The following is a 10159-nucleotide window of genomic DNA, read 5'->3' as shown; positions in this document are numbered from 1 at the left end:
GTATTAATTAATTGAACTGTAAAGTATAGGAAAAAAATTATAGACTAAAATTAGAAACAATTGTGTCTAATTTTCCTATAGAGTTAATTCTCAGAAAGGTAGGCAGTGCTTTACTAGGCACAGTCTACTTAGGGTTATTAAGTTTTCACTAATGACTTTACATAGTGGACAAAACATGTATTAATGCTTTCATCAGTAACAAGCTGTTATTTGCATATAGAAGGCTTTTTGCATTGCCACATTGTGTCTCCATAACAGGCTCTATTTATTTATCTGGCAGATTTACTAGTGACATACAGCTTTTTTGTTACTGCAAACATGGCAGCCCAAAATGTGTTTTATTAAGGTGTTATTACTAATCTATAAACATTAGTAAATTATGTATTAACTATTAACCAGGTCATTAGTGAGAAGGAGTTGTAACCTAGACATCCACATCTAAAATTCAGACAGTTTTGACTCTGGGGAGACTCAGAAGTGCAAAAGTCCAGATGAGAGCAAATATTTATTTTTCACAGAAACAAAAGTAGGAACGAAAAGCTGGGGAGTACATTTCAGCCCGGACAGATTTTCAGACCGGACCCATACCACGTCGGAGTGCTGATCATTTCGGTAAAGAAAACTGCAAATCAGACTCGTACATTTTAAATGACACTTAAATATAACATTCATGATCATTAATGCAACTGCTAGACAACCTAAATATTATATATAAACGGCTGAAACTAAAGTAAATTTATTTTCTTACCATGTGATTCTACGTGTTAGCTTCATAACTGTCACTTCTGGTTGGAACGGCTAGCCAAAATTTTTTAGAAACTAGCTCACAGATAAACTAGCTAGCTAGCTGTTACGTGTCCACAGCAGCACTTAATGTTCCGTGTTTGCAGGTAATTTGACATCAGATTAGCCGTTAGCTGTGTGGATAACGTTGCAGGCCCGTTGAAGCAGAAATGCCCAAAAAGAAAACCGGTGCCCGGAAAAAGGCTGAGAGTCGTAAGGAGCGAGAGAAACAAAGTCGAGCCAACCGGGAACATGTGGATGTGGCCAAACACCCCTGCAACTCTACCATGGTATGTAGCCACTGTAGCTAATAAACAAATACAATACTTAAACTATCAAACATATTAAATACTTACATTGTTTTTTTATTTGCTTCTGTTTTGTAGGAATGTGACAAATGTCAGAGGTAAGTGACTGTTATCATAATAATAAAACCTTATTTATAGAGCACTTATCAAAAGAAAGTACAAAGTGTTTCACAACAAGAGAAATAAAATACCGCAGTGAATGATCAAATATAAAGAAATAAAATACACAAAAGCAATAAAATAAACAGCCAGTTCAGGTAAAATGTGTTTTGATAAGAGACTTAAACGAAGACACTGACTCAGACAACCTAATTTCTACCTAATACTATTGCATTATATAACATTTATTCAGGTATAAGCAGTGGTGGAATGTAACTAAATACATTTACTCAAGTACTGTATTTAAGTAGAATTTTGAGGTACTTGTATTTTACTTGAGTATTTCCATTTTATGCTCCTTTATACTTCTACACCACTACATTTTGGAAGCCAATATTGCACTTTTTTTTTTTTTTTACTCCACTACATTTATTTGACAACATTAGATACTAGTTACTTTGCAGATTCAGATTATTAATTCACAATATTATCAACTAATAAATTATGATGTATTATTATGGATTAAGTAGTTGAAATGAGCTCCACCTTTACCAGCTGCAACATTATTAATGCTTACACATAAATGCATCAATAATTATAATCCAGTGATATAATATATATTATTCTGAAATGGGCCATTCTGCATAATGAATACTTTTACTTTTGGTACTTAAGTATATTTTGATGCTAATACTTTTTAATGCAGGACTTGTAACAGAGTATTTTTACACTGTGGTATTGCTACTTTTACTTAAGTAAAGGATCTGACTACTATACCACTGGGTATAAGTAGACTATCACTGGTCAACCAGTTAACAAACATTTTTTCTCCTTGTAATGTAATCTGGTAGAAAACAGAAGAACAGAGCTTTCTGCTACTTCTGTAACTCAGTGCAGAAGCTGCCTGTCTGCGCTCAGTGTGGTGAGTAAACTGCAGTGAAATGTGTTATGTTTATATGTATGTCAGTAGATGTACTTTATTGTTTTAAATCATCTGACAAAACCAACAAGGTGTTAGTTCGTCTCTCAAATCTTACCTACATCCAGAGCTGTCTGTGACTCTCAGCCCCGAGCCCATTCATCCTTACTGAAGACATAAATCTTGAATATATACATTAACTTTTTAAGAAAGCTAAGTAATTTCCAAAAACAGCTGATCGCTGTAGTTTTTAACAATCGTTACTCAAACAGGAGTAAATAGTGTAATTTAATACATTTTCAGCCACAGATTTGGTGCCCTTGTGAGTATTTACAGCACCAGTATTGCTCGTTGATGTATTTTTAATAGTTTTTGAACAACAATGGAGGTCTGTGGCACAGAGAAATATGATAGGTATATCAGTCTTTGGCTACACAGTCATTACATGTTAGTAGGATCAGTTAATTGTTGGTTTTGGTCTTTTCATGTGATTTGATTACAATAAGAAAAACATAGAATATCACCAGACTTGTCCTTTATGGTGGTCAAATTTTGTGCAGCAGAGGTCAAGATATCCTGACTTTTAGTCCCTAGGAACAGGTCAAGTTAAAAAAAATGCTGGATCCTTCAGATCCCATAATGCATCCTGACCTAGTCTTTTGTTAGACCCCGTAAATGGTCATGTCCTTCAATCACCACGCCTCCAGTTTCTAATGCAGTTTTTCTGTTATAAATTTAAAGCCTCAAACCCAAGCTGAGATAACCCTGATGACATCATCAGAGGGTTATTTTCTCAAACTTAAGAAAGCTGAGTAGTATTAACCATGACACATAAGCTGATCCTGAAGTTGAATATTCAACTTTGGCACCCCGAGGGGTTGAATGGAAAAATACACTTTGGCAGACAGCAGCAGTGCATACCAGTTATGTACTGCAAAAACTTTTACCATCATAATAATCTGAAAGATGCTGTAATCACATCAGAATTCTCCACATAGTGGCATTAAAATAGGTTGTGACACCTTTATTTTTGCTAGTACTTTCTCCTGTGTGCACTGATGTAAAGACGAGCTGCTGTAACAAAGAGTTTCCCTTCGGGGATCAATAAAGTATTTCTGATTCTGATTCTGATTAAACCATGAACTGTTTAATGCTTGTGTTGTCAGGCAAAACCAAGTGCATGAAGTCATCAGATTGTGTCATCAAACATCCTGGGATCCACAGCACTGGGATGGCCATGGTGGTAAGTTAGCAACATTTCTGAACTGATACAATCACACAGCAGGAATGCTTCTTTGTACAGTTACCCATCCGCACTCAATCCTAATGGAAACATTTGGTTGTTGTAACAATGTAATAGCAGGTACAGTACAACAGTTATTGGTAGTAAAAAAAACTGTTAATAATGTGTTTGGTTATTTTAATTCAGACTTGTGTGTGCAAGTGTTTTTATTCATTAAGTATGTTTTTATTGTTACATGTCTGTGTTTTATGCAGCAATTTCTTTAATCCAAAATTAATCTTGCTTATGGGGAAACAATAAAAAGTGACCTTGAGTCAGCAAACTACTTGTGCTACAGTATTATGTAAATTTGATGTGCACTGCAGTGGCATATGATACAATGAGCAAACATCAAGGGAATTAGATTGTGCAAACTATCAAAATTGTAAAATGTGTGAATGTGATCAGAATCAGAAATACTTTATTGATCCCAGAGGGGAAACTCTTTGATTAGGGCGTTCCTGCAAAAGAGAGGCTTCCTCTCAGTGAAACTTACCTGAATGAATAAAGGTTAAAAACAAAATTAGGACTTAATAATTATGGCCATAATAATGACCATCAGTGATGTGGAAGAAACACGCTGTCCGAGTAGTATCAGAATAATAGTGTACCAGAATAATGATATAAACGAAGCACAGCGTGCAAGTCATGAATGACTCAGTGATCAGTGAGTACTACTTACTAAATTACAAAGCATGTAGCACGGTTTAAAATAACCTGCAAAGCAGTACAAAATTTTCTGTTTAAGGTCAATTTATTTATATTTATACAGTGGCTTTAGAAAAATAAATCATGGCAAGCTCTTTGATTGTTTACCTTGTAATCTTCTTCTTGACCACAAGGGGGCAGTATGTGACTTCTGTGAAGCTTGGGTGTGCCATGGCAGGAAATGTCTGAGCACTCATGCCTGTGTGTGTCCTCTGACTGATGCAGACTGCATCGAGTGTGAACGCAGTGTTTGGGATCATGGTAAGACCCCCCTCCCTTTTGACTGAAATGCACCCAGTCACAATAAGATAAGCACTGACTGTTAACTTCCCGAATAGGAGGGCGAATCTTCCGCTGTTCCTTTTGTCAAAACTTCTTGTGTGAGGATGATCAGTTTGAGCACCAGGCAAGCTGCCAAGTCCTTCAGGCAGAAACATACAAATGTGAGTCACCTAGTTTTCCTTTCACAATCTCATTTTTGTGGTAACTGGGGAAAGTTAAGTGTATCTTATCCACTCTATAGAATAATATCTAGAGGGCATGAGTGCATAAGAGGGAACGTAATGTTGTTTTGCCTTTTTTGTTTTTTTATTTTAGGTGTGTCCTGTAATAGACTCGGACAGCACTCCTGCCTGCGCTGTAAGGTGAGGGGAACATCTATCCTTACTTCAGAAACAAAACACAGTGGAGGGAGCTCATTGTGTCCAAAGTTTTTACAAACGTATTTATATGCTCATTCGACTGCACTAAGCATTTTTATGTCAAGCTACACTCATCACAAAGGACATGTGGCTGACATCACAAATTGGGGACAACACACATCATCAACTGACAACACAGTCAAATTAAATTCTCTGTCCTTCCTCCTTTTGTCCCATAACAGGAAATATACCAGGCATACAGGAAATGTGTAATTGAAAAATATTAAAATATAACATTTGATACTGAACAGCAGCAAAAGAGCGCTGCAATCAGATAAAACTGGACTACCCAAATGAAGCCAAAGCTGCTGCCAAAAGATAATGTTTAATCTTTATTTCAATTCAGTTCAATGTTATTTATATAGTGTCAATTCATAACAGAAGTTATATCATTGCACTTTTCCTATAGAGCAGGTTTAGACTGTACTCTTATTAATAATTAATATTATTTACAGAGACCCAACAATTTACCTCCTCCATTGGGTGAGAGTACTGTGCACTTTGTTTACATCAGACTACATGATCTCTAAAACAAGTTGGTTATGTCACTGGCATTTAAGGATTACCAGTAGGCAAAGTTATTGCATTGGAGCTTTATCTGCAAAGAGAAGTAGTTGAAATGACAAGGCAGCTTATGATGGTATTAGTTGGTAAAGCAATTTTACTGATGTAGCACATTTCGTTACAGGTAAACTCAATTGGCTAACAAGAAGTAACATGCAGAGATAAATACAATAGATAAAATACAAGAAAGGGCAGCAACAACAAAAGAAAAGCGGAAAAAACACCAACCTTTCAAAAGAAATTGACAAACCCCTCACCCGCAACTAAGACACACACACTGTAAATGCGTCTGAGAAAACACGAAAGATACTTTCAGTTTGGTAGTAATAGAATAGAATACATTTACATGTTCACACCATAGAATACGAAGCTGAAGAATAAAAAAAACAATGCGCATACATATAATCTAACCATAGCAAAAACAAGACATCCACTGCTGATTTCATTAAAGGATAGGTTCACATTTGATCAAGTCTGTCTTAAAACAATACTCGCATATGTACTTTTAAATTTATTGTTGGGTGTAATCATTCCTTCTTAACATGACTACACTGTAAGTCCTCATTCTATGTAAAAATTAATTTCTAAAGTTTGTTGTCCTGCAACAAAACTGCATGTGACTACAGGAAAAGTCCATCAGCAAGGAAGCATGTCTGGGGAAATGCAAAGAGAGGGAATTTTGCACTAAAAACACTGTAACTTTGTTAATACCTCTTATTAGCTTCAGCTGAACTTAAGTATGCATTTTTGCACAGAATGAAGACTGTGGAATTTGACCTTCGTCTTTTACTGTGGACTCATGTTAGGAAGGGATATTTTCACAGCCAGTATGGACAGGAGGAATGACTATAGTGGGAGTGTTTTATTAAGATTGACTTGAAAAAAATATTCCCTTTAAAGCCTGTAGATCATTAAGGCCCCATCAGGAAGTAAATAAAAGCTATATTGACTAAGGCAATGTGACACTTACAACGCAAAGTCTGTCAAGTGAATTACCATTCAGCCTGTATAAGAAAACAGTTTGGTTGTCACCTCTGTCTTTAACCTAGACAAAAAAGGGAAATAGGAATGGTCAGAAGAGTTTTATCAAACTGTAGAGGAGGAGAAAAGACAACGGGTAAATTCATAAGAGTAGGTGAGGAGCTTTATACTTGAGGCTCGAGGAAAAAAAAGACAGTTATGAATGATCTTGTCTAAACAAACCTGAAGAGTCATTGGATTTCATTCTCATTTTTCAAACCAGAATTAAAACTATATATCATAAATCAGAAATACTTTATTGATCCCCGAAGGGAAACTCTTTGTTACAGCAGCTCTCCTTTACGTCAGTGCACACAGGAGAAAGTACTAGCAAAAAATATAATACAATACACTATAAAACAAGTCAGAAAATAAATTAAGTACCAGGTGGGTATAAGTATAAAATAAAATAAGTGTGAAGTACCAAGTGGGTTTACCAGTTGATGTATAATGTAATAATATAAGTAATAAGTAGTGGTGCATGTACTGTCGAGTTAAGTGTAGCTTATTGAATCTTGATGTGTGTGTGCTGTTAATATTTCCATGTGATGATTTTCATGTTAATTCAACTGCATTTTCTCAGGCCTGTTACTGTGATGACCACGCCAAGAGTAAGGTATTCAAACAGGATAAAGGAAAAGCACCACCCTGCCCAAAGTGTGGTCACGAGACCCAAGAGACCAAAGATCTCAGCATGTCCAGTGAGTCACACAACATTTGAAAAATTACTGAAAGTTGTTGTTTCCTGTAAAGCTGCAGTTTCGAGGAAGTAGCAGCGGGCAACGTCTCTGCTGAATCAGGATTTTAAAAATGAAAAACATTTTCTAGAAATTAAGTTTCGTTTCCTGTAAAAATTCTTAATAATTTTCCCAGAATGTTGTTTGTCCACTTTGAGACAATGTATGCTAAACAAATGTTCTTCTAGTTTAATGGCTTTGGCTTTATTGAGCTTGAAGGTTCATCCTTTAATTTGACAAACAAATTCTAAACTCAAGTTTTCTTCTGGCGTGTTATCACAGACCTGTAGGCTATGTGGTAGCAGTGAGGTTCTCTTAAATGCACCACTGCCATTTGACTTTTATCTCTTGTATCTCTTGACTTATGTGCATGGAGTGTGAGATAAAACAAGAAGCTCTGTTCTGTCTCTAAGAGCTTTGTTGAATATCGACTCATGAATCTGATATCTGTAGTTACTCACAAAGAGCTTTACAATAGTTACATTTTCATAATCTAGTTTTAGTGTACGCACTACCAGAGTTTGAATAGTTTCCAAAACGAGAAAAAAGCAAAATTCCAGTTTGAATAAGTGTGAAAAGATAATTTAATGCATTCTACAAGGAGCTGCTGCATTAAATGTCAGCAGCGATTTACTTGTTTTGTGTACCATAAATCTCATCCAGATCAGTAATATGTACCCTTCTCTGTCGAACACATTGTATAATCCATTTATTGGTGCTTGAACAGCCATTATAACGACCTCTCAGTGACTGACGACCAGGTATTCCTAAAATTAGCCCCAGTTTGTGCCTCATGTTTTATTGTTTGCTTAACTCTGGGATTTTAATCTTTCGTTAGCAAGCATCTGTTTTCCTAAAAAATAAATACTCTGTGATCTTTAAAAAAAACAAACAAACAGAAGGGCGTTTAACATCATTTACCGCTGTTTTGAAGGTCCTCAAAGACTCTTCAAATCACATGGGTGAAAAAAAAAAATTCCTTCTGCTGCAGGTATTTATATTTCAGGAAAACAGGTGCTTAGCTTTGTGACTCAAATGCTGTGGTGATAATACATGAGAGCAACAAACTGGGGCTACCCTAAAATGAACTTTTTAATACATACTGAAATCAATTTTAATTTAATTTTAGTCACGTCACCATCCCAATAAATGAAACCAGAGCTAATGCCACATCTGTGTGTTTTCTGCAGCTCGCACGTTGAAGTTCGGCCGCCAGGCTGGTGCTGACGACGACGATGATTATTACGACGGAGCATCGGGGTACGATTCCTACTGGAAGAACTTAGCATCTGGAAGCAGAGACCAACAGGACAACGATGGAGAGGATGATGACGATGAGGAAGATGAGTATGAGGATGATGAGGAAGAGGAGGAGGAAGAGGAAGATGTTGAAGAGGAGGAAGAAGAAGAAGGCGAAGAGGAAAAGGCCATTGCTTCCATGGCTGGTCTTAAACTGGACGGGACCGCCTGAGCTAAGACAGAGACTGGAGAAGCCTGTACAGGCGGAGAGCACAGCCCATAGAGGCAAATGATCCTCAGCAGATGTTCACTTGTTACAAGTCAGGAATTATTCATGTAAAATGAAGAATATAGTTGGTATAACCAGGGCTGGGTATCGATTTTCTTTATTTCTGTACCGATGCTGTTTCCAATACCTTACCCTGGGGAATATAAATATAGCAGCCGGACAAGAACTAGAAGAATAAAATCATAGGTTCGTATAATAAGTTTTGATTTAAATCTGAAATTGACTGATAAACCCAGTCCTAGAGACGACTTGTTTTCTGCTTTTGTTGTTACATTCATGGCTGGATTGGGGCACTAGGAGCACGGTGCCAAACTTGGCTGTTTGACCTTATTGTGGTAACACAATTTTATTTAGGAATATGCACCATTTAAATTTCAACACAGGGCCCCACCACAAGACCGGTTGCAGAGGTGCGAAGTGGGAGCTGCTGCCGGCTCCTAAAATATTTTTCCCAACAGTAAATTCCCAGTTCCCAGTTTTCTTTGAATGATTTTATGATTGTTCTTCAACATAGAAACACGGGATTCTCCCGGATAATGTAACAACGCTCTATAGGTTTATGTTATGGCGGATGGCTCTAAATACTACAATACCCATGAGTCTGGGCTGCTGTAGCTACGGAGAAGAAGCCAGTCAGCGGTGCAAATCAGAGCTGTGGTTGTGGCTGTTGTGAACAAAAATGGTGTTATAGTTGCCTAATTTATCCAAACTTGACACGAAAGTTTTTTTTTAAAAATGTAATCTAGTGTGTTCGCTGGCTCGTCATTAGCGGCACATAACAGAGTTTGAAAGTCAGTGATTAGATGATTTTTACAGAAATGCACCTTGCGAGTCACAGTCAACTTCTCTACTTATGTTTAAAGGCTTGTACCTGTGATATTTTCTAATGTAGTCGGTCATCTTTTGTACTGAGCCAGTGTTTGGTTCATCCGTTCTGGGCTACTGTAGAAACATGGCGGTGCAACATGGTGACCTCTGTGGAAGGGGACCCGCTACCTCTGTAGATAAAAACGGCTTATTCTAAGGTAACGAAAACACAACAATTCTTATTTTCAGGTGATTATACACTAATGAAAACATACTTATAAGCATTGTATAACATTTCTGCCAATAGCTCCTCCTGAATGTTACACACTGGACCTTTTAATGAAATCACCACAAACCAACTGCCACATAATGAATATGGGGCCTTCTGGGGCTCCGGGGCGGTAATCCAGCCCAGGTTACAGTCTGAAATAAAAAGTTATGATCATGATGTCTTTACTGTGTAATAACTGTTGTTCTGCTGAGGAATTAATCTACAGTTTATTGTGGTTAATTGGCTATTCAGACAACTTGACATATTTGCCCTGCTCCCTGTAATCAGCTGCATTTGTTGAGACATGTTTGTGTTAAATATGCCAATAAATATCAAAATCCTATTTAGCTGAGCATCTTGAAATGACTAATAGTTTTGATCGTTATAAGATGACTGATTACTATAAGTCTCTGCGGGCTGCCCTGCCACGTA

The 10159-nt window shown here is 37.0% G+C and overlaps 2 protein-coding genes across 4 annotated transcripts in view; one reads left to right on the top strand and one right to left on the bottom strand.

The window, feature by feature from the left end:
* Nucleotides 1-482: 482 nt before the first annotated feature.
* Nucleotides 483-10070, top strand: znf330 (zinc finger protein 330). 3 transcript variants are annotated; one of them, XM_044185353.1, is made up of 10 exons: nt 483-612; nt 938-1073; nt 1170-1189; nt 2042-2112; nt 3276-3352; nt 4234-4360; nt 4438-4542; nt 4697-4743; nt 6968-7085; nt 8312-10070. In XM_044185353.1, exons 2-10 carry the CDS (start codon nt 954-956, stop codon nt 8590-8592), a joined length of 966 nt encoding a protein of 321 aa, XP_044041288.1. In that variant the 5' UTR covers nt 483-612; nt 938-953; the 3' UTR covers nt 8593-10070. The 3 variants fall into 3 exon arrangements, with proteins under 3 accessions (XP_044041288.1, XP_044041279.1, XP_044041270.1); XM_044185344.1 differs by having other exon boundaries at nt 486-612; nt 891-1073; XM_044185335.1 differs by having other exon boundaries at nt 590-1073.
* The window catches only part of inpp4b (inositol polyphosphate-4-phosphatase type II B), a 147637-nt gene continuing 142921 nt past the window's right edge, over nt 5444-10159 (bottom strand). The window contains exon 22 of the mRNA XM_044185273.1: nt 5444-6409. Within this exon, the coding sequence (XP_044041208.1) occupies nt 6364-6409 (46 nt within the window). The 3' untranslated portion in view covers nt 5444-6363. The remainder of the gene's footprint in view (nt 6410-10159) is intronic.

This window comes from Siniperca chuatsi, linkage group LG3 (genome assembly GCF_020085105.1).
Source record: "Siniperca chuatsi isolate FFG_IHB_CAS linkage group LG3, ASM2008510v1, whole genome shotgun sequence".
In the NCBI taxonomy this organism is placed as follows: Eukaryota; Metazoa; Chordata; class Actinopteri; order Centrarchiformes; family Sinipercidae; genus Siniperca; species Siniperca chuatsi.
The sequence above is the reverse complement of the archived record's forward strand: the minus strand, read 5'-3'. Positions and strand labels throughout refer to the sequence as shown.